Here is a 24,190-nt window from a genome sequence, read left to right on the forward strand (position 1 = left end):
CGTGCAGCAGTGTGTGGCATGCAGCAGTGTGTGGCGTGCAGCAGTGTGTGGCGTGCAGCAGTGTGCGGCGTGCAGCAGTGTGCGGAGTGCAGCACTGTGGGGCATGCAGCAGTGTGCTGCGTGCAGCAGTGTGTGGCGTGCAGCAGTGTGTGGCGTGCAGCGGCATGCAGCAGTGTGTGGCGTGCAGCAGTGTGTGGCGTGCAGCAGTGTGCGGCGTGCAGCAGTGTGCGGCGTGCAGCAGTGTGCGGCGTGCAGCAGTGTGAGGCGTGCAGCAGTGTGAGGCGTGCAGCAGTGTATGGCGTGCAGCAGTGTGTGGCGTGCAGCAGTGTGTGGCGTGCAGCAGTGTGAGGCGTGCAGCAGTGTGAGGCGTGCAGCAGTGTTTCGTGTAGCAGTGTGAGGCGTGCAGCAGTGTGCGGCGTGCAGCAGTGTGCGGCGTGTAGCAGTGTGTAATGCAGCAGTGTGCGCAGCAGTGTGCGGCATGCAGCAGTGTGTGGCGTGCAACAGTGTGTGGCGTGCAGCAGTGTGTTGTGTGGTTTGTAAACAACAAGAAAAGCTGACATCAAAGGAAGGGTGGGAGGGAACGAGCATATGGGGTGTGAGTTATAACGAAAGTTAATTGTTGTAAGAGGGGATGCAGGAAGTGAGGCCGAGCGCGCGCTGGCGAAAGCAGTCTGCTGCTTTCAAGTCCGATGCCAGATGCCAGCTTCGCGCTTGAATGCCTCACATGCACTGGCCATAAACCGCATTCCTAAGGTCTTGTGCCACTTGCTAAATCTCTCTGAATGCGTGAGGCGGTGCACGCGCAGGAAGTAGCTGGTGGCAAATGGGATGCGCGTGGTTGTGCGCGTAACCGCCACCCGATCCGCCTGGGAAGCCTTTGGGAGCATTTTCTGAAGCCCCTACATAAGTCTCGCTGAGCGATCGCTTACGCGATAGCCAGGCGAGACCTAAAAAGTCAAAGTCATGATGTCATACGCTTATTGTGCAGACACCTCTGGGTTACAGAGCCCTGCTTTCTATGTGTCATTTGACAAATAAAATTTGTTTAAAAAACAAAAAAAAAAGGGAGCACACAAAAACAAGCATTGGCATAGCCAATAGGTCTCGCCTTTGGGACCTTATAAGTGTTTAGCCATGCAACAGTTGATGCTGTTGTACCAATGATATTGTGCTGCATAACTAAATACTTATAAGGTCCCAAAGGCGAGACCTATTGGCTATGCCAATGCTTGTTTCGCTTTTATTATCGTGTTGCAGTTATCGAAATTAGCTATTTTGTAACTAACGGGGCAACATTTTAGGTACACTAGCGAAATTTGAAAAACTCCTGAATTTTCTCATTAGAAACAATTCTCGAAATTGCCTACTATGCGATTTGGTGCAACTTTTTTAACCCAATTGCGCTACTCGGGTAAAAAAAGAGCCTTGCCAGTGCAGACGGGTTCATACACAAAATGTCTTAACAAGAGACAATTTTTGCTCAAATCAGTATCCTTCCGGTATCTAGTAAGTTTTTTTTTTTAGTTCTCAGTGAGGTGAGTGCTCGAGGTTAAAAAAAAAAGTGATGAGATGCTGGCAAACCACTTGGCGTTAAAAGTAGAATTTCACATCATTTGTCTAGTATTTTGCAAAATTTAGTGAGATAAGAGATGTTAGACGGTTTTGCACATCCCTTCACTAGGACAAATCATGGCATAGCATATCAGCTTCAGCGCATTTTTAAAATGTTGTCTGGAGATGTTGCATGTCCTTATCATAAAAATAAAAAGTGCTCATACAAGCTTTCCTCCAATTCATGTCAAACGTGCAGCAAACGCTGGCAACTGCAACACAGCAGAGAAAAAGAGCTGTCTTCTGTAATGTGGGTCAGCACTCTAGACTCTGATTTCTCACCACAACTGAAGGTGTACAATTACTGAAAACAATGACTCCTCTGTTTATAAACTCAGAGCAGCCTTTCATTAGAATACTAGAGGGAGAGAAGTAGAAACCAGAGCATGCCAAAACACACATCACCTTTTCAGCGCTCACCTTCAGGGGAGAATCCAGGTAGTAAACAGGATTCAAAACACAGTTCATTAAGCGTCGCGTTATTGTCCTACATTACGTTTCAGGAAATTGAACCACAAGGGAAAAATAAATGACATGAGCCGGGGCCTTGTGGGGGATATTTAGGAGCACAGATGAAGCCTTTGCTGCTAAAACAAAGGTCTAGAGATAACATGCGCATTAAAAACTCAACCCACAGCCCTTAGCACATTTCAAACCAGGTAGTGAAATAAACTGCAAAGAGAAAGAACTAGAACCTCTAAGCGTCTACTCCTCGTCCAAGTCCTTACTAAACAAGCAGTAAGTGGGATAAGGGAGGGGGTGGCAAATGATGAGCACTTTCGCGGCCGCTTTGATGTTCTCAGTGAACATCAAAGTGGCTGCGAAAGTGATCAGGCAGGCTGCCAAATGGTGCGCGCGCCTGGCGCACATGCACTGTAGCTGGAGGCCTTAAAAGCACTAGTTTGCACTTCCAAATCCCCCGTTTACTAAAGCTCTCGCCAGAGCAGCGCTAAAGCGCTGGCTCAGGCGAGACCTAAAAAGGGAGCACACACAAAAGGAATGGCTCAAATTGTTCTCTCTGTTGAAAGAGAAGAACCACACCGGGCTGTGGAGGCACATTAACAAGTTGAGTAATCAAGGAGCATCAAGAGAGAACGGGGTGGCAGAGCGTGATTGGGCAAACCACGTAAAACAACTATACGCAAGTGACTCTTTTGACAAAGGGCCCAACGGAAGCTATCTATCTGGGAGTGGGGTATTGCAGGCTAAATAAAGCAAAACAACAGCCCCTACCATCTCTCTTGAAAAAGGTTCCATAGAATCGAATAGCTTGGAACTGGGGAACTGTAGGTCCCCAGGTACATCAATAAAAGCTGATGCAGTTATCAAGACCATCACGAAAATGAGGAACGATGGAGCACCAGGGCCTAATGGGTTACCAGCACTGGTATTTAAAACTGCGCCGGATTTTGGGCAGCAGTCCTAACCCTGCTTTTTAACACCTTCTTTTTTTTTGATATTCAATTTTATTGAGTTAAAATCACACCAAAACAGTACATTGGTAGCAGAATCAAATACATTAAGACGAGAGTCGACAGCCCCACAACTAGGGACAAAGGAGCATAAGGCATACAGCAGGGTAAAGTAATGCCCGTAAGGGACATGAAGCCTTCACATTCACAACCCTCTTAGGGAACTAGGTTGAACCATTTGCCCCACACCTTCTGGAAAAGTTCAGGACAGCCACGGGCTTCTTTAACACCTTCTTAACAGCAAGGCCGCCAGAATCCTTCCCTATCTTCAAAAAAGGCGACCGCTCCAAGCTATCAAAGTACAGGCTTGTCGCCCTTCTTGACCTAGAAGCAAAGGCCTATGCTCGACTCCTCCTGAAGGATCTGGAGTCATGGGCACAAGAAAAGGCATCATTTCATTCTACCAATCAGGCTTCAGGTTACACTCCTCAAACATGGACATCATAGCAGTTGCTCACTTATAAACACAGGCGGTTAAGAAGTAGAGCCTCCCATTGTTCTGCTGCTTCATCGATTACAGCACAGCTTTTGATAAAGTGGACCGCAGAAGGTTATGGTGGTTATGGTGGAAACAAACCCGCGGGGGGATTCCACCGAATTATTAAAAGCAATAACATCGCTATAAGAAGATACCTGGGTTCAGGTCAAAACAAGCGCCAACACAGTAACCTCTAAAATTCCTACATGCAACAGTCTTAAACAGGGCTGTGTACTGGCCCCCCTCCTGTTTAACCTTTATACCGCAGACCTGGGGGCCGCTCTGCAAGTATCTCCCAGGCTCGGCAGGGCGAGGCTTCTGGTACTACAATACGCAGACGAAACAGTAATAATGGACCACACCAGAGTGGGCCTCAGAGAGCCTTGCATGCGCTGGATTGCTTCAACCAGGACAGCTATCTACTGGTTAATCAGGGGAAGACCAAGGTAGTGGTGTTTGGGAAAAATCAATGAAAATGGCAAGCCCACTGGCATCTAGGAGAACTACAAATTGTCACAGTAACAGCCTACAACTTACCTTGGGGTCTGATTCTCAGAAATGTCCAACTCAAACATTCACCGAAAACATCCTAACTCTAAGGCCAATAAGGTCATTCACCTATTAGGACAACTGTGCCACCATCTGTTGAGTCCAGCAGCCGAGCCAATACTGAGCGTCTTAAAAACAAAATTGTTACCTGCCATCTGCTACAGTCATCTGGCTTATCCTGGAGCGCTGAACAAGTTCCTAATCACAACCCAAGCCAAGGCATATAAATTAGTGCTGCTCATTCCGCAGTCAGCAAGGAAATCAAGGCTGAGACTGGAGCTCGGCCTCAGGAGGCCGGATTTGACATGCCAGGGGGACCTGATAAAGCTATACCTCAGGCTCATGAGGGCACCATCAGACTCACTTAGACACCAACTGAGGTCAGTTTTTGAGGAGGTAGGTTCAGCCTGGTATCCCAGCCTTGGCAATGCCATAAAGATCCTGAGTGTAGAGGCAGCAAGTTTACAACTACCTGAAATTCCTCTATCTGCTTGGAAGAAAGAGGTGAACAAGCAGGTTTTGGCAACATCGTTCGAAAAAGACATTGAAACCCTCCGCCCTAGCTCGATTAAAGAGCCTTGGAAAAATCATACATTCCGAGACAGCCTCAACCTTATTTACGTGAGGCATTGACAATACAAGTCAGAAGGAAAATACTCTCCATGAGACTTATCACGCTACGCATCACAGACTTCAACCCAGCTTGGGCACATAAGGGGAAAAACACCGAGTGTAGGCTATGTAACTTCTTCAAAGAATCCTGGTTCTCCTCCTGCGCTGTTGCCCCAAAAATGAACAACAAGCATCGGCGTCTTTTTCGTCCGATACTTATCGCAAAGGGGGTGAGGACCTGTAGGGGGGCTTCGGCCGTGTGCTTCGCTGAATCAGTGACAAGAAACATATCAAGACTGGGGAAATTTACGCACTCAATCAGAATCGCCATAAATGAGGTGTTCCATGGTGATGTCACTCCTGTGACAGACCAATGACCAATCATCTTTATTGGTATGCCGCATTTTACAACACAATGATGGCTGTAGGGTGGGTCACCGCCAGGCACCTGCGGGGACCATCCTTTTTTATTCACAGTTTAACTCACTAAACCAGATTTTAATGCCCAGTATTTATTTGTTTTATCAAACAAGTAATTACATGCAACCCTGAGAACTTGCACAAACAGTTATGATCCAAAGGCTGACCATTAAGGACAAAGTCATTGAAGGGGAGGGGTAGAGGGGATTGTTTTAAACAATTGTTCATCTTTTTCACTAATGATTTTAATTACTAGAACAGGTAATACATATTCAATAGTCAAGTGGTGCTGGGGAGACTTGCTGCTATTTTTATTACATTGGTGCTGGGCATTACATCTATGGCTGGTATGTATTACCCACATAGAGGCATTCCACAATGACAGCACCTTTTTTATATTACCACTGGCAACCGTGACTGATGAACTGAGGTGACCACTGCTAGTTTTCTTCTATATAGCAGCCACTAATGTAATCTTATCTGGTCATTATACAACACTAATAATAACAGTAGCTCATGATAATTTTCATTGAACTTAAGTAACTCTTACTACTGAAAAGGTTGGAGACCCCTGATGTAGATAACTAAATAAAAGCGTAATTTTAGCTGTCATTTTTGTAAGAAAATCTGATGTTATTCTGCAACAAATGAATGAAAAATACACAACACATGACCTAGCTAAAAAATAGACCTGACAAGTATTATAGTATATAAACATACTTATTTACGATTTACAAGATATTCCCTGGCAGCTGCTCCTGGTACCGAACATAATGCAACATATTCACTGCCGACAAAAGCTCTCATTTGGAGGGTACAAATATGCCCAATATCAAATTGCAGGAGAGCGAGGGAGAAGTACTCAACTGGGCTAAGTCAAGATATGATTGACCCGGCCTCAAAGCTATGGCAGAAAGGGACTGACCAACATAAGCAAATGGAGGAAGCAGGCTGACACAAGGCCCACTCTTTCTTGGTATTGTTTCCAAGGGTCTAGCAAACAGCTAAAAATAAGAAAACACAATCTAAGAAAAGAAATCTGAAGGCACTCTTTCAAGAATCACACATCTACCGTCTAACAGCTGATCTCAGACAAGTGGGGTCCCTGCCCCCTCTGTGAACCTCTGTCCAAATGGTTTGCTGTTACATGGGAATCAATCTTTTAAAGAACCATCACAGCCAGCGGCAATCAGGACACTCAGTTTGCCTGGTAATAGAAGGGCCAGCCTATCAGCTAGAAAGAGCCACAGTCACATTCATGTTTTGTCTGCACAAGTGAATAGCTTCTCCATTAGGAAAAAAGGTTCTGGTTGGTGCTATTCATGGAGGCACTTCTCAGATAGCAAATTTCAAAACTCACTGAACTAGGAGTTGGTGGCACCAGGCAGTTCTGTTATCGCATGGTAGGTTGGAAAAACTAGATTATTTTGCCCTTCACAGAAGAGGAGTGTGGGTTTTTGGAGAGAACCAAAAAAAAGTTAGCTGTCATAAAGGCAACTGCATCCCCAGTTGCATTTAAGGTTACAAGTCACATTACATGCATTTGTAAAGCAAACAGATGTTTGTTGTTGCCCTACTCAATGGTACTTATTTTATCGCTACCATGAGGATGAAAGGTACAGTAGGCCTGTTGAAGTTCAAACCTGTGACCATGAGTCAAACCCAGATGCCTGCAGTGGGAGTACTACTCCTCTGAGCCATCAGACTCAGTCATTATTAAGAAGCCTCTTACTCTCTGTTTCCCAGATGGCGTATGGCACATTAACCTCTTGTTCTGGCGTGGCTTGACGAGCCAAGATGGTGGACGCACCTTAAGTGTGCTCCTGGACCCCTCCGCCATCCACCCGTGATCCGCCCAGCCAGAGAGCCATCCGACCCTAAGACTGGTGGCAGGCTCACCGTAACACCTCCAGCTGCACCCCTGGCTGCAAGACTTCAATTTTGTGAGCCGCTATCGTGCCAGGCTCGGCCGGCCGGCAGGGACCTGCACTCAAGATGGCGGCTCCTCCGCGCTGAAAGGCGCATCCTGTGGCCTTCATACCTGGCTGGTCGTTCCCCGGCCTGAGTCTCCTGAACATCCTGAGGGCCCCCCCACCCCGAGATCGGTATGGTCTGGAGGTGGGTTTCGAGATCCCTAGCGCTGCCCGTGCATCCCTCCCTGTGGTGGCTGTTCTGGAGTGGGCGGCTGCGGAGGCCTGGCCTAGCCCGCCGACCATGTCAATGCCGTGATCGGCACGAAGCTGCCCCTCGACCTAAACCCACCGGAGACTCCCGTCCCTGGTGCCCCCGCGGCACGGCTGACCCATCGACCGCCACCTCGGGCAGTAGAGATTGGAGACGGTTGGCTGCTAATTGGGCGGCTGGAGGACCCTTGCCTGACCGCAGCTGCCGACTACACCCGGCGTTGAGCGGCCCTCAGTCTGTGCCTGCTCGTATTGCGGATCCTGGAGGCCCGACGGAGTTGCTGTGGTGCCGCCTGCTGTCCCCGGTGGCCTGGGGTCGTGGGCTGCCGGTGAGCAGTATCCGCCGCTGGAGGGGGGCCCGTGTCCCCTGAGGCCCGACGCTGAACTACCTCGGCAGCTGGTAAGTCCCGGCGGCGGGTGGGGGTCCCGGGTTGTCTGAAGGGGGCCCCCCTGCTCGCACGGGTGGCCTGCTGCGAAGCGTAACCGGGACCTGGTGGCCCTGCCTGAGGCTCACACGTCGTGTTCCTTCACCCTGAGCACCCCGCGGTCCTCTTTCCTGCCTTCTGGGCCCCGATCTGCTCTAGGCCGCTCAATTGGGGGCAGAACCTTAATTCCTGGCTAGAAGGGGCCGGAGGAGTGGTGTCGGCCGCTTCCATCGAGCGGCGGGGGACCTGCGGTGAGGGCATCGTCCTCCTTGACCCTCTGTGAGGTGGGACTGGGCTCACCGGGACTGTGATCCTCCGGTCTGCCCTCAGAGACTGGCCCTGACTGCTCTGCCTCCCGAGACGACGTTGCAGAGAGGGGGTGCCCGCCCGTGCTTGTCGGACGGCTTGGGGGTCTCTCTCTTGATTCCCCCCCCACCCCGGTGTTGCTCCGTGGTACCTGCGTGGAACTGCGAGTCATCCACCCTGGCACCCACCTCTGATCTTTGGTCCGCCTCCCAGCAAGACGCCTCTGAGTCGGCCGCACAAGTCGAGCGGCGGGGGGCCTTAGAGGGGCCGTCTCCTCCATCCCAGGCTGCCACCCAGATCCTGTGCCTCCCTGGGTTGACCACCAGGCTCCCATGCGGTGAGCGCGACACGAGACACTTGGTGGGATCCCCCCTGCCCTAACGAGTGGTGCTATGGGCCGAGACAGACCAGCCAAGACCCCGGCCATCCAGACCAAAATGGATCGCTTTACCACCACGGACACTGGGGCGACGGGGGGGAAATGCGGATCTGTCCACCATCCTCCAAGCCATCCACACTTCGCAGTCCCCGGTGGAGGGCAAGTTCGCGGAGGTCAGGGTAGACATGACCCTAATCAGGCAGGACCTCCGAAACGCCACAGCCCGGATCAAAGAAATTGAATCCCGTATTTCCACCGTGGAAGATGATGTCCAGCAACTAAAGGGACAGGTGGCGCGTCTCCAGTCACACACCCAGGAGCTGCATTAGAGGCCCGAAGACGCAGAAAACAGATCGCGCCGCAACAATCTTCGCCTGGTGGGGTTCCCGGAGGGGGTGGAGCAGGGCCGCACCGCGGATTTCATAGAGAAATGGTTGAGATCTTGGATCCTTGAGGGCTCTCTCTCTCCGTGGTTTGCAACAGAACGAGCTCACTGCTCCCTTGCTTCAAGACCACCGGCGGGAGCGGCGCCCAGACCAGTCATAATGCGGATCCTTAACTACAAAGACTGAGACTCCATCCTGGCTGAAGCCCGCAAGCAGCAACGTCTCCGTTACGAAAATCATACGAATATGATTTTTCTGGACTGCACTTGTGAGGGCCAGGGTCAACGTCACTCGTTTGGCGAGGTCAAGCAGAAATTACGAGCCCTCAACATTCAATATAGGCTCCTCTTCCCGGCACACCTGCGGGTGGTGTTCTCCAATAAGACCCTATTTTTTGACTCTCCAGAACAGGCATGGACTTGGGCCACGGAGGAGCGTCCCCTTCGGACCAACGATCAGATCCCCCTGATGGGTGGTGCGGAAGAAGGGCCCACCCGTTCTGAGATTCCTGCTCCCCGGCCCCAGCGCAACCGCTCACGTAGGTGCCGTGGACAGAGACGGGCCCGCTCTGACTCCCCGATGGGCCCCTCTTGACTGCCTGGGCCGCCCCATGGAGATCATCTGGTTGTGAGACCCTCCGGCTCCTCCGGCCGCCTGAGTCATGGGGAAGCCTCACCCCCCCTCTTTGCTTGACCTCCCGACACTGACCTCTCACGTAGCCCGACACTTCTTAGAGACCCAGCTTGAGCTCGTCTCTGCCCGCAGGGCCAGGCTCTGCGGCCAGAGGCGACGTGCCGGCTCACCATTGTTCTCTCTCTTGTTGGACTTGACAATGCACATCCTGCCTTGAGGAGGGATCCTCCATGCTTCCCACGTTCCCAAGCGTTTTAGTTTGGTCTTGTGTTACCATTTCCAGTCTTAGGGCGACAGATGCTTCTGTTCCTGAAGTATAGGGTGGGGGTGAGGAGAGGGTGGGGGGACCGTTGTCCCGAGTTCAATTTTTAGTTTTCTGTTCCTCTCTTGTTTTCTCACACCAGCATTCACATGACGTCCAGTTCCACTCCTCATGGACACACTAGCTGCTATCTGGGCACCCAATTATGCATCCCGGTGACCCTGGCCCTGGATGGGTTTCCCTGTGGGGCCTCCCCCGTCCTTGAGACAGTCTCTCACTATGGCTGACGTACCACGACTGGGTGTCTCCTTGCGCATCATGTACTGGAATGTCAACGGTCTCCTGGACCGCTTCAAGCGTATGGCAGTACTACGCTATGCACAACGTCTGGAGGTGGAGGTCTTACAAGAGACACACTTATTGGGTAATCATTGCTCCTTTTTAGCGAGATACGGTTATGAGAGGGTCTGGCATTCGGGCTTCACCTGGGTATCCAGTGGGGTGGCGACCCTGGCAAAACGTTCCCTTCCTTTTGTGGCAACGCAAGTCAATCATGAGCTCAGGGCACCTTTGTGGCCCTGTGCGGCACCCTGAATGGCGAACCCCTCAACTTAGTATCTCTCTATTCTCCTCCATCGCTGCTGCCGGCGACTCAAACTGCCTTCGCCACGCTCCTGGCTTCCCTGCCCCTGGGCTCCACCTTCCTGGGGGGCGACTTTAATGCGGTCTCTTCTCCGACTCTGGACACGACTGGGCCCCATCTCACAGTAGACTTGCGCATGCGAAACACCTAATGAATTGGGCTGAATCTCTAGGTCTTCGTGATGCATGGCGCACCTGACACCTGCATTCCAAGCAATTTACAAACACTTCAGCGGCTCACCACACACATGCACGCATCAACACTATTTTCGTTCCCTCTACCGACTGCCTCATGCTCCAGGACGTTGCTATCCTCCCACGGGGTATATCCGATCACTCTCCGGTGATACTCACTATGGGCGCCCCCGCCTCAATGCGTCAGACATTGAGTCTAAATGCGTGGTTCCTTCAAGATAAGGAATTCCGAATGGTGGTGGGGCGGGAACTCACACATTATTTCCAGACCAATGAGGGGTCGGTGTCTTCGCCAGGTATCCTGTGGGAGGCTGGCAAGGCCACAATTCGGGGAGTCACTAAGGGACAACTCAAACTTCAGCGGCATGCGCAGTTAGACCAGATTACCTTGCGTGAGGCGCAGGTTTTGCGCCTTGAACGATCCACCGCCCTGAACCACGACGCCTCAGAAGTGAGGCTTCTTGCGCACATCCTTGAGGAGATTCGACAACTGTCGCTGGATGCGGCTAAACTCCTCTGATGCTCTTCCGTTGCCAGGGTCTACGGATGGAGAGACAAGAACGGTTCTCTCCTCCACAGACTGGCCACCTACCCCAGAGCGAACGGCATAATCCCCGAAATCATAGCTCAGGATGGGTCGGTATGTCACTCCCCGGCGGAGATGGCCCGCGCTTTTGCCTTATATTATCACCAACTATACACAGCCAAAACTCCCACCCTCTCTCTCCAGGGTTTGTTGGGGTCTGGAACAGGCCACCTACCTCACCTGGATTCAGCTGTTCAGGAAGACCTGGATCGTCCTATCACCCAAGAAGAAATTGGGGAGGCGATTACTCTTACCTCGTCCGGCAGGACGCCGGGTCTGGACGGCCTTCCCCAGGAATATTATGCCCTGTACCGTGAGACGCTCATTCCATATCTTGCTCATCTATTCCGGGAGGCAGCGGAGAAGGGTTCCTTTCCCCCTGAGACGGATATGGCCACCATTGTGGTCCTTCCTAAATCCCAGCCACCCTCACCCCGGTGTGCGGACTATCGGCCCATCTCCCTTATCAACAAGGAGCTGAAATTGTTTGCCACGATCCTGGCTCAGTGCCTCAAACCCCACTTACACACGCTGGTCCACCCAGACCAATGTGGGTTCATGCCTTCGTGTGGTACCCAACACTGTCTGCGGCGGCTCCACTCGGCCCTGGCCCACCGTAACTTGATCACCCCCTACCTCGCACTCCTCCTGGTCGGCTTTGAGAAAGCCTTTGATTCGGTGGACTGAGGGTTCCTGGAAGATGTCCTGACCGAGATGGGTTTCGGGCCCCGCTTTCGGGGTTTAATCCGCGTATTGTATGCCCGTCCGAGGGCGCGTGTCCTGGTGAAAGGGGCCCTATCAGAACCCTTTTTGATCTGCAGGGGAACGAGGCAGGGGTGCCCCCTTTCTTCCCTACTCCTTGCCCTGGTGATGGAGCCCCTGGCGGCCCTGATACGCTCGAGCGGACAGGTGCAGGGTTGGGAATGGCCCAATACAGAACCAGACAAAATCGCTCTTTACGCGGACTATGTCCTCATCTATTTAGCGGACCTCGCGAGGTCGGGCCCTCACTGCCTCCAGATCCTCCAGCCCTTTGAGCGGGTCTCCAGCCTCCGGCTCAACCCCGATACATCGGTCCTGGTTCCCCTTCACATGTCCAGAGAATGTTTCGATTGGCAGTCCACCATACTGCTCCGCCGCCAAACATTTAAGTATCTAGGGATATGGATGACTTTACTCCCTGAACTCAGCTGGGCTCTTAATGTTACTCCCCTGGTGAAAAGGGCAAAGGCGGACCTTCTGAAATGGCAAACATTGCCTCTGAATCCCATGGGGAGAGTCGCACTTTTCAAAATGATGATTCTCCCCAGATTCCTCTACATGCTCCAGAATACCCCCCTCAACTTCCCGAGAACCTGGTTCCGGGAGCTTGACAGCATGGTTTCTAACTTCCTCTGGGGGAAGGGGAGGGCCCGATTGGCTCTGAGTGTCTGCAGGATCCCTTCCTTTGACGGGCGGGGGCTTGGGGATGACACATTTATATTTATACTACCTGGCCACGCGTCTGCTCTCTCTGCACAACTGGTTTAATGGAGGCTGGTCCGATCAGGCATATAGGCTGGAGCTCAGTGACCTGGGATTGTCCAATGTCCAGTCGATGCTGTATGGGGAGCCCATCTCGTCCTGTCTGCCCGAGGTGACGCGTTCTGTGCTACTGGCCTGGCGGGCTGCGTTGCGCCACACAAAATGGACTCACACATTGACCCAATGTACACCCTTGTGGCAGGGCACTTGGCTCAGGGAAGTCAATGGGCTGCAGGGTTTCCGGTCTTGGGACCATATAGGTATTTCTCAATTGGGCGAAGTATGGGTGGGTGATCATATGCGCTCCTTTCAAGACCTTCAAACTAGACATTCCCTCCACCATTCGCAGTTTTATAGATATTTACAGCTGCGCCATGCTCTTCAAGCGCACCTAACGACTGGTACACGGCTTCCGGATCATAGCTCTCCTGAGGCACAAATCATGCTGGGGGATCTGTGAGGGGGGCGTCTCTTGCATTTACCGGACACTGATTAACAACACCCCAACATCCTTAGATCAGCTGCGGGCTCAATGGGAGGATTGGGTGGGCACCTTGGAGGAGGACGACTGGTGTGACGCTCTTATGGCCGCCAGGACAGTTACTGCCTCTGCCAAATTGCACATGGTGCAGCTTTATTTCTTACATGCCGCCTATTTGACCCCTGTGTGCCTGCATCCTGCAGGACTCCAGCCGACCCCCGCATGTGCTAGATGCGGTCACGAACCCGCCGACTTTCTCCATATGGTATGGGACTGTCCATGCTTGGCGTGCTTCTGGGTAGACATTGAGGAGGAACTCACCGAAGTACTGGGGTGGGATATCCCGCACGACCCGAGACATTCGATCTTAGGCATCACAGATGGCCTGGATGGGTCCAGAAACGAAAAATTGTTTTATACCACGGCAATGGTGGTGGCTAAAAGAGACATAGCGACTGCCTGGAAATGCCCGACCCCCCCACAGTTGGGAAATGGCGAGCCGGAGTCGACTGGTGCGCCACGCAGGACAGGACCATGTATGAGGCGCGTGGCTGTCCCAAGAAGTATCGTAGGGTCTGGGGGAAGTGGTTGGGAGGCATGGTTTAGCCTCGCCGGGGATATTAAAAAATGTGTTTCTTTGAATTTGTACGCCCTTGTCATATGGGTTGTCCAGAACATTGCTTATATTCCTATGTTATCATGGTGTCTTGATTGGCTGGTGCTTTTTGTGAAATCAATAAAAATGTGTTTATCAAAAAAAAAACTCTTGTTCTAGTTAAAAAGCTATCTACTGAGCTACTTTAATATTAAGAAGGGAGGGTAAAAAGCTGGTGAAAGAATGCGTGAACACAGGAAAGAGAAACCGTGAGCTGTAAAGTTCGGCCATCACCAGTGGTATTTAGGAAAAAGTATGCAGTGACATCAGTCACAGAGACAACCGGACCCTGCTTGAGAGCCTACTTGAAACTGTCTTGAAACCCTTATACCCATTATGAACCCAGGGCAATTATGTTTACCCTTTCATATATAGACTTGCTGTTAGCCTTCCTTTAGGACCCAATCGTCCTGTATCCACAGACCACAGGCTAGGGACATTCGGTGCACCCATTCTTGAGTCGGCCAGGCGCCAGCTCCCACACAGGACACAACCAGCCAGTGTCACCAGCCTACCACAAATATGTGAAAATATTTTAGAAAGGCTTCGGCCTTTTTAGGTCTCACACCTCTTGTAGGGGGTTTCAAAACTGACCTAGGAATCGCACAGGCTCGTGCGTGTGCTTTTCCTTTTGGGACACGCTATTGGCCTTTGCGTGCGTCTTTTTAACAAAGACAGCACGCAATTGGCCAAAGGTGGGCGCATTACTCCGCCCATGGCTATTGGTGTCGGTTACCAGCACCGCCGCCATGTGGTTTCAATTATCGTGCCCAAACACGGGCGCGATAATTGAAACCACATGTCTCGCTGTGGCGCGCAACACTCGCTTCTGAAGGGGATGCGGGGGTCTAGACTAGTTGATAAAGTTGCCCATCTCCCATAGTTTAAATAAGGCCTTAAGTCGTGTTTAACATCAGGCTAACTCTCAATTTTTAGAGCGAGAATGGATAATGACAGCATTGGCATGTGGCGCACAGTAAAAAGGCTCAGCATTGTTCTATAATTCGTGCAATGCTGCAAATGTCCGCGCAGCTTTGTGTGATCTTGGTAAATCAGGGCCGCAGTCTTTTCTGTTAAACACACACCGAACACCTTTAATAGGTTAAAAAACACATTTGCCCTTTGACATTACGTTGGCAGATATTATCCTTTGGAAGAAGCTTGGCACAGGAGACCGGCGCCAATATAGACTCCTTCCTGGCAACAACTAGGTTTTCAGTCCTTTCCTGTGAGTGGTCCGCTGACTGAAAGAGGTTATTGCATACAGTCTACGTACAGCCTAAATGCACTGGTCCGTACAAATAGTCCCTAGTGGAAACAAATGCACAATAACCTCCTGACCTCTCCTACCTGTTCCTTTACGCCCCCTTGCACTCCTCTCATACCTCTGACAGTCAAACCTCTTCTCTCTTAGACCTTTCACCCCTTTAGGTCTATCCTGTTCTAGGCCATTCCCTGCCACACTCTGTTCCCATCCAGATCTTCCCGCAAGAGGTCAACTCCCATACAGACCACCCCACAGTCAGACTCTTCCTTTCCAGATCACTGCCTGTCCACACCACCCCATGCTATTTCCCAAATCTTGCTATTTTCCACTCACACTTCCTTATTAACACATTTCCCTAATAGGATCATTCCCACCTAGACTATTCCACGGTGTGATAAGATTAGGGTTAAATCATATTTCTGGAAAAAATGTAAATCTATAAAAACCATTAGAAAATGCAGGTTTTACAAGTTCTCTTTCAATCTAAAGTAAATTGGATTCAAAACAACATTCTTTAGAGTAAAACATTTATATCCGCACAGAAGGGCAACTGTGTGACTACATATCATCATACAAAGCTTGTCAGAAGGGTGTTTAATTATGTCTTGAAAGTGGTAATTGTACCTCGTTTAATATGGGCCTCGACAGCGCTTCATATTCACACGGAGAGCGTCTCCCCGCGGCCTTGGGGACCTGCAGGGATCTCCCGTGGCAGACGTGACCTTTTCCCAGCGGGGTCAACTTGTCAGCAGTGCAAACACGGGGCCCCGTGCGACGAGACATCATTAATGCATGGGAGTTCAAGGAGTGGCCGACTGGTAACTTTTCGCCACAGTGATGTTCTGTTCTGTTCAGACCTCTCCTGCAAATGTCATGTTTGCATCATTCTGCATTATTTATAAGCCGTCTTTACAGCCACCGCCCGGAAGGCCTGTTTCCCTGATATGGGCGGGCGGTGTCAGACAAGGCAGTAGCAAGAGAATTACAAGCATTTGCAATGCAATAGGCCTCGCATTTACGCAAGTTTGAGCTATTGGCATTGTAAATGACAATGCCTTTTATTTATGTTTTGGTTTTTAAAACATAAATAAAACGCATTGTCATTTACAATGCCAATAGCTTAAACTTGTGTAAATGCAAGACCTATTGCATTGCAAATGGTTGTTTTTTAAAGATGCCTTTCTACTTTCAGAGAAGAAGGCTGATGAAAAGATGTTTTACGAATGAAGAGCTCTGATGATATAAATTGGCACAATATTTGAGACAATACGCAAAAGGAGCTTAAAATTATGGGTTTTATCCAGGGGTGCCGAGGTATGTTTGAAATCAAGCCCATGCCAAGCTTGCGAATTGGTTTAGGCGATTCAGTTTTAAAATACATTATGTTGGAATATACATACATATATACTCTTGAATAGTGTTCAGAAGAATATGTGTCTTACATGTAGCCATTGGCAGCAAGCAAATCCACGATGAATCGTGTGTTGGGTAGGTCCCATCCGAAAATGTCTTGGACGACAATTACAGCACGGTCTTGTGGTGACTGTGGCCTGCAGATGTATGCCTTGAAATGCTCGATTTCGACTTCCTGTCCTAGCCCCCCATATTCAAACTTATCTCCAATGTCGCATGGGCATGGGCGCTCTTCGTTGGCCATTTTCAAACTCTGTGAACACAAAGAAACAGAACAAGAAAGCATTATGGCACCACCTTGTATTGCTGTTAAACTGCAAGTTTTATTTCCATTTAATGAGAATCGAACCTCAGTTACTTTTAAAGCATAATATATGTTAACTTGTTGAGGAACTGATCCTTTTATGAGAGGTTAACTTCTTCCTCCTTTACAGTCCTACACCCTGTGGAAAGGAAAAACTTCATTATGTTGTATAGTTTAAACATTTAAATGTAATCGGTCTTACAATAGAAGGTAAAAAATAGCAATGCCTTAAACTTTGCTAATACAATATTTGTTCTTAACAGTGCTACAAATAAAAAAAGAAGCTGGTCGTATGAGGCGTATATGAAAATATGCAGTTATTCATAACATTATTATTATTATTATTAGTAGTAGTTGTTGTGGCCGCGTTAGTCATAGTACTAGTAGTATTAGCAGTGGTGGTAGTAGTAGGGGTGGTAACAGTACGAAATATTAGTATTTATATTTATTAAGAAAACATTCATAATGATGAAGAGCCTTCTTTCCAAGCTTTCTTCTCAAAAGTCCTATAACTGTTTTTGTCAGTTTTTAGTCTTGTCTACAGCCAGTGTAAGCTATCTGCGAGGGCTCATGTCAGCACACAACACATATACCACCACAATGTACTAGGAACAAAATATAAACAGTTGAAGGTTTTTTCGGCCAACCCCTTTCAGCCATTGGCTACAGTGGTTCAGTTGACATCAGGCACTATTCGATAGGGCTGGCCATCAAAGTTGGTATCAGACAATGACATTTCGCTGACTGGCCTGCTTAAAAAGTCCACACACACTCTTAAAAATGCCTTGTTTACTTTTTTCAACTTTTTTTTATTTGTATACATTGAATAGGCACCTGCCTTCATGCACATTCTGTTTTGAAACTCCCTCCACCGACCCATGTCTCCTTTTTCCCAGCACTTCACTTCCTACGTTTTATTTTTATTTTTTTAATTTATCCCAGGCCCAGCACCTGCATATTTCTGCCAAACCTCTCAGTTCACTTTTCAGTGCGCTGCAGTTTTAGTCGTTCTGGCACGGCCAGCAGCCATTTTGGAAAGGTAAAGCAATCAACAGAAACTCAGGCGGCATGTCATGATGCATGCTTCGCTGTGCATCTGTATCAAAATGGCAGCCATATGTGCACATGCGTGGACACAGGTTGTGACATGCGCCATGATGCAGCAACAGATATACTAGCTTTTTTTTTGCTTACTTTATCGTTTCAACATGGCCAATAAAACATCTGTAAAAACTGTGCACTTATCGCCAATGCAAATAGCACACGCAACAAACGCAGGTTGGCACTCACCTTTTAAAGACTATAATTGTTGGCTTTACCAGTTCGTGTTTTTCTATAACTTGGAATTGTGTTTTCCATTATGTTGTTCTTTGTACTGAAAATACGATTCTTTTTCAGCACATTATTGCGCCTAGGGGGAGAGACGGCATTGTGGAAGTGCACTAGGTATATGCAATTAATTAGCTACATGAGAAATCATTATTTGTGTCAGCTTTCTAGAAACTACAGAAGAAGACGCAGCCTTCATTCAGAACACTGTGTGGGAGGCAATAAGGTGCCTCACAAAAAAGCCCCCATTGGGAGATATTAATCTTAGATATGAAAGTACTGCCATATAGTAGGACAATGCTCAAGCAACAAAACAGGACTCTTTGGCACAAATGGACACTGATTCTGAGTAACAGAAGAAGGGCTTCTGAAGTAAATTCTTGTACAGTACCGGGTCAATGAATACTGTGCCCTAACACTGGCAGAGGAAAAAACAGGCTTCCTGACTCTGTGTTAAGCTCATCTAATTGAGGTTCAGTGCCAGTCATGTTCCAGGAAGACACACCACTGTGGAGAAACTTCTTGAATGCTGACACATTCTGAGTGACTTCATCAGTCCCACGAAGAGCAGTAAGTTTAGTGCCTCTCACACGGATGATGGTTCATGGGAACCTCTCAAAAGTTAGTCTAAACTTACTTCTGGGGAAACAATCTTTAATGAGGACTAAGTCTCCAACTGCAAGAGTGGATGATTTTGCATGCCGCCGTTGGCTAGATCCGTCATTGGCCTTCTATCTTTTCTCATGTACTCGGTGGTCATCAATAGAGGCAGGTATCCATTTATGGTGATGAAGGATGGTGTTTTCGATTACTCTACCCATTGAGCGATGTCCAGGAACCCACCCTGTGCTGGAATGTGGAGTATGGCAGTTGTCCAGTAGGAATGAGTAGATGGCCAATTCAGGAGCCTGTTGGCTGGCAGAGCCGATCCAAATTACCTTGTTTAATGTCCTCATTAATTGCTCTACCTTACAGTTTGCTTGAGGCCAACGGGGTGTGAATCATTTATGGGATATGTTCAGGGATTTTAGATAGGTTGCCACTTGTTGGCCTTGGAATGGGGGACCTTTGTTAGTCTTTAGCAGTTTTATCAACCCATGTGTCACCATGATCGTCTCAATCTTGAGTACTACTTCACTTGCACTTAGAGAGGAGAGTATTTCTACCTCTGGATATTTTGAATAGTCATCAATCATGACCATGGTGTGTCTTCCATCCGTGAGGCTCCCAAAATCAAGGCTAGCACTCACCCACGCCTGTTGAGGTCCCACTTCCGTCATCACCAGAGCCAGTGGATTGGCTTTGCCTGATGCTTGACACCAGGTGCAAGACCTTATCCTTGCTTCGACTTGTTCAACCATCAAGGGGAGCCAAACTTTGGTTTGTAACCGACTCTTGGTCTTGACCATATGGTGGTGCCCAAGATGAGTAAGCTGAAGAACCTGGTCTGTGAGGCTGGTGGGAATGACTAATCGATGCCCTCTCAGGAGGCAGCTACCGAAGCCAGCACTCAGTTCCTGGCGAACATGAAAGAGACTTTCCCTGATGCATCTGGCATTAGGGGTGAGTTGAGAATAATGGTTTTTGAATTCAAACCACTGGTTGGTCTTTATGACATTCAGTACTTTTTGGAGGCATTCATCACCGTTTCTAGCTTGACGGATGACTTCCATGGAGAGCGGAAGGGGGTGAGACCGATCAGTCGCGTATCTCACGTATTCTTCTGTTCGGTCCGCTTCTTCTTCCTCTTTGAGCGTGACAGCACAAATGTGCCGCGACAGATAGCTGGCTGGAGTTGTGGGACCCAGGACGATATTCTACTTTACAGTTGTACTCCTGAAGTTGGAGCATCTATTTTTCAATCCCTGAAGGTGGCTTTGAGGCAGTTCAATTGAATAGTGGTATGAGGGGTTTGTGGTCAGTTGTGACTGTAAACGGGTTGCCATATATGTATAGAGGAAAATGGCGACATCCCCAATGTATGACGATCGCCTGCTTCTCAATCTGAGAATATCGCTCCTCCATCATGGTGAGACATCGACTTGCAAACGCTACCGAAATCCAGTCTTCTCTTCCTTGTCGTTGCATCAGCAAAGCACCTAGACCTTTTAGACTTGCATCCACTGCTATTGTTGTCTCCTTCATAGGGGCGAAATAGATCAGTGTCGAATCAGCTGACAAGGCTTCTTTAGTAGCTTGAAAAGCCTGTTCTTGTTCTCAACCCCATGACCATGGGATTGACGACTTGGTGAGGTCTCTGATTGATTGTGTAAGCATCGTAAGGAACTTGATAAAACGGTCACAGTAATTTACCATACCTAAACAACTGTGCAGTTCAGTCACTGTAGTTGGCGGTGATTCTTCTTTGATATCTCGTACGAGAACACATACCCAAAATAATTTAGTTTTTGTTTCAGGATTCACACTTGCTGCAGTGCAAGGTGAGGCCAGTGTCTTGAATCCGGGGAAGTACTTTCTTTAACCTCATGTTCTGGAATGGTCTTGGCATGCATTAAGATATCGTTGCTGACAACTCCTGGGAGGTTAACTAAGAGTTCATGTATAACATTTTGGAATACTTTGGCGGCACTCGAGATTCCAAAATTCAGCTGCTTGTAGCGCCGCAGACCTACGTGAGTAGAGAAAGGAGTTATGTAGCGGGACTTCTCTGCCAGGACAAGCTGGCGAAAGGCAGAAAGCAATTCCAGTTTGGGGAACTCAATGGGACCTGCTGGTTCTCCAACCAGGTCATATATGGTTGGCAATAGATGTCACTCCCTCTTGATAGCGACATTGGGTAGGAGCATGTCTACACATATCCGGACCTCACTGGGTTGTTTAGACGTCCTGACCACTATGATTGGAGACACCCATGAGGTGGCCCCTGTCAATTTCTCAGTTATGCCAATGGCTTCAAGTTTGTCTAGTTCTTTTCCACTTGAAGCCCCAGATGTATGTATGTATGTATGTATGTAAGTAATTTATAAAGCGCAACTGTTATTCCGAAGAGGGTTCTGGCGCTATAGCATAGGAGCTGTCTATAGGCAAGGAAAGGAGAAGAGTCTAAGTGGAAGAAAAGAGCCAGGTCTTAAGTTTTTTCCAGAAGATCGGTGTTTCCTGTATGGCCCTGAGAGTCAGCAGCAGCTTGTTCCAAAGAGAGGGGCCTAGAAAGAAGAAAGATCTGCCCCTCCGCCCTTGTCTTCCTCATCCAAGGGACTATGGCTAGACAGATTTTCAGAGCAAAGGTTTCTCCGGGGAGTGTGGAGCTTGATTTTGTCTTAAAGGTACCCTGGGCCGGTACCGTAAAGTGCTTTTTGGGTTAGGAGCAATATTTTAAAAGGGATCCTCTTCCTGCCTGGAAGCCAATGTAGGTTGTGGAGGAAGCCTGAGACATTGGAGTGGTGTGGGAGCGCAAAGACGGTACGAGCTGCTTCATTCTGAACTAACTGCAACCTGTCTATCAGGTGCTTTGGCAACCCTACGTTAAGGCTGTTTCCATAGTCTAAACGTAAGATTATCAAGGCCTGCGTCACTTGTTGTCTAGACTGAAGGGAGAGAAGATAAAAAAAATTCATAAGAACACGAAGAAGGGCAAAGCCCGTGCCCGCCATAGAATTGATTTGAGTGTGACACGACAGTTGTTCATCAAATTTGAAGCCCAGGTTTTTTACCCCTTGACTTTTTAATAAAGGAGGGGGGGCATCCTTCGGCCAAAATGTTCCCCATGCTGTCTTGGCCTCCGGGTCAAAGAGGAGCTTAGTCTTACCCGTGTTACATTTGAGGTGGTTATTGGATAACCACTGGAATGTTGCATTCAGGCACTTGTGGAATTTCTCAACAGGGAAGGACTCACCCTTCCCCCAGGAGAAAAGGAGTTGAGTGTCATCTGCATATGACACAACGTTTGCGCCCCAGAGTTCTACTAAGGAGGCCAAGGGACAGAGATAGATATTAAATAGCGTCGGACTAAGTGCTGAGTCCTGTGCACTCTAACCTTTAGCTTGCGGGTGGTGGCGGAAAAAGGGCTGCACCAAACCTCTTGACCTCTGTCTTCCATAAAAGAGGCAAGACACTGCCAAGCCGACCCTGTCATCCCCATTGAGTGTATACGAGCTAGGAGGATGGAGTGAGATATGGTGTTGAATGCTGCCGATAGATCGAGTAACACCAGCAGCGCTATATCGCCCCTGTCTGTACTAAGACGAATGGAGTCAAGAACTTCCAGCAACTATATTTGTGCCAAAAGCCAGATTGACTTGCATGCAACAGATTATTGCTTTCTAAATGTGCGGAAATCTGTTGATTGACATGTTTCTCCAGTACTTTTGCTAGGGATGGGAGAAGGGAGATGGGTTGGTAATTGATTGGATCATTTGGATCTGCCTGGGGTTTTTACAGCAGTGGTAGAATTTTAGCTTGTTTCCAAACCATGGGCATCTTAGCTGATGACAGGGACGTATTAAATAACTGATGCACTAGTGGGTTAATGGCCTTTGCCCAGCGAGCTAAAAGAGACTGAGGGGAAGCCTGATTTTAAGCGACTTATGGCTAGAAAGGTATCTTCCACTGAAATGGGAGAAAAAGAGTCTAAGAAGCTGACTGTGCTACTGAAGGTAGGCATTGGAGAAATCAGGTCGGTTTCCTTCCTCTCCTTTATGCCTGTGAGTTCCTTCGTACTGTCTTTATCCAAGCAGTTGTTGACTTTTGGAGGTGGGAGGCTAAGTTGAATGGAGGTTATTTTGTCATGAAAGGTGCTAGCAAGTTGTTCGCATCATTTTTGAGAAGATGGTTTAGAGTTAGTCTCTGCTTCAGGCATGGTGAAGGATTTGACTATTTTGAAGATTTCCTTAGAGCAATTGCCAGCAGTTAAAAGTTTAGCCTCAAAGTATGATTTTTTTGCTAATGTAATCTCCTTAGGATATTTTAAGAGACTTTCTTCATAATCTGATTTTTTTGTTATGCAGTATGAAATTCTCCACTGCCTTTCTAAGCGTTTGCATTCTTGCTTTAGACTTTTTAACGCATGGGTGTACCAGGGACCAGACTTCTTAAGGCGATGTTGCTGAGACCTCCTTCCTGGAGCAAGAGCTAGGATTGTGGTCTCCAACAAGCTATTTATTTGAGTTGTGTCCACCTCCAGATTACCTGATAGGGTGGGTTTGTGCACGTCAAGTGCAGAGCATAGGTCCTCCGGTTGAATCTTGTGAAAGGCTCTTTGGATAAATTGCCTTTCGGAGCCGGAGGGCTCATACGATTAGGCCATTTAAATCTAAGCAAAAAGTGGTCCGGCCAAGCCAGCGGCAAGGGGGGATCCACTTCGAGAGGGCAGTAGTTGAAGATTTGGTCCATGGTGTGACCGGCCAAATGTGTGGGGGCAAAAACAAACTCGACCTGGCCCATGACAGCTAGATTCTCCAGAAGAATTGCAGCATCTCTTGCCGCTGCACAATCCATGTGAAGGTTAAAATCATTAAGAGTTATTGGGGTCAGGACGTTGCAGAGAGAAGCGAAACACCCTCCTGAAGGGACAGGAGGCCTGTATATGAGTGCCCCTGATACGGATTGTTTTGGTGAGATAGAGAGTGTGATGCCCAGAATCTATACCCCAACTAGATCCATTGGGGACAGAAAGGTGAGCGTATAACACTCACTGTAAATAATTGTGAGACCTCCCCCTCTACCTAAAATGCGGTCTTCCCTCATAATCTTTAAGCCTTTCGGAATGGCTGACCAAATGTCTGGGCCTGAGGAGTCTGAAAGCCACGTTTCTGTTACGAATAGTACATCAAAGTGTTCATCACACAACAGGTCATGAATATTGGCGGCGTATTTTGAAAGAGAACGAGTGTTAATCAGGCCTGCCATAATGTGGGGACTAGTATGTAAGTGCTCCCTTAGAGATTGTTTCACTCCTTTAATACAGAAATTACACAAACTGCATTGGGTAACAGAGAGACCAAGGGTATGGGGGTTGAGAGTGGTGCATATGAAACTTTGGGCCAGCTCACAAAGTTGTTGAGGGCTATAAGAAATGCTAGCTGTGTACGCCCTAATCGAACTGGCATAGTGGCTGGCGCA

General features: G+C 48.6%; 1 protein-coding gene across 3 annotated transcripts in view; it reads right to left on the reverse strand.

Annotated features, from left to right (window-relative positions):
• Positions 1–24,190, reverse strand: part of CMBL (carboxymethylenebutenolidase homolog) — a 540,414-nt gene that overhangs the window by 442,038 nt on the left and 74,186 nt on the right. For all 3 annotated transcript variants that reach the window (XR_014962064.1, XM_085606773.1, XM_085606772.1), the window contains exon 2: positions 16,509–16,732. Coding sequence is in view for 2 of the 3 variants with exons in the window: in XM_085606773.1 (XP_085462899.1) it covers positions 16,509–16,723 (215 nt within the window). In the remaining variant the exon portion in view is untranslated. The remainder of the gene's footprint in view (positions 1–16,508; positions 16,733–24,190) is intronic.

Source organism: Triturus cristatus, chromosome 5_2, assembly GCF_964204655.1.
Source record: "Triturus cristatus chromosome 5_2, aTriCri1.1, whole genome shotgun sequence".
NCBI lineage: Eukaryota > Metazoa > Chordata > Amphibia > Caudata > Salamandridae > Triturus > Triturus cristatus.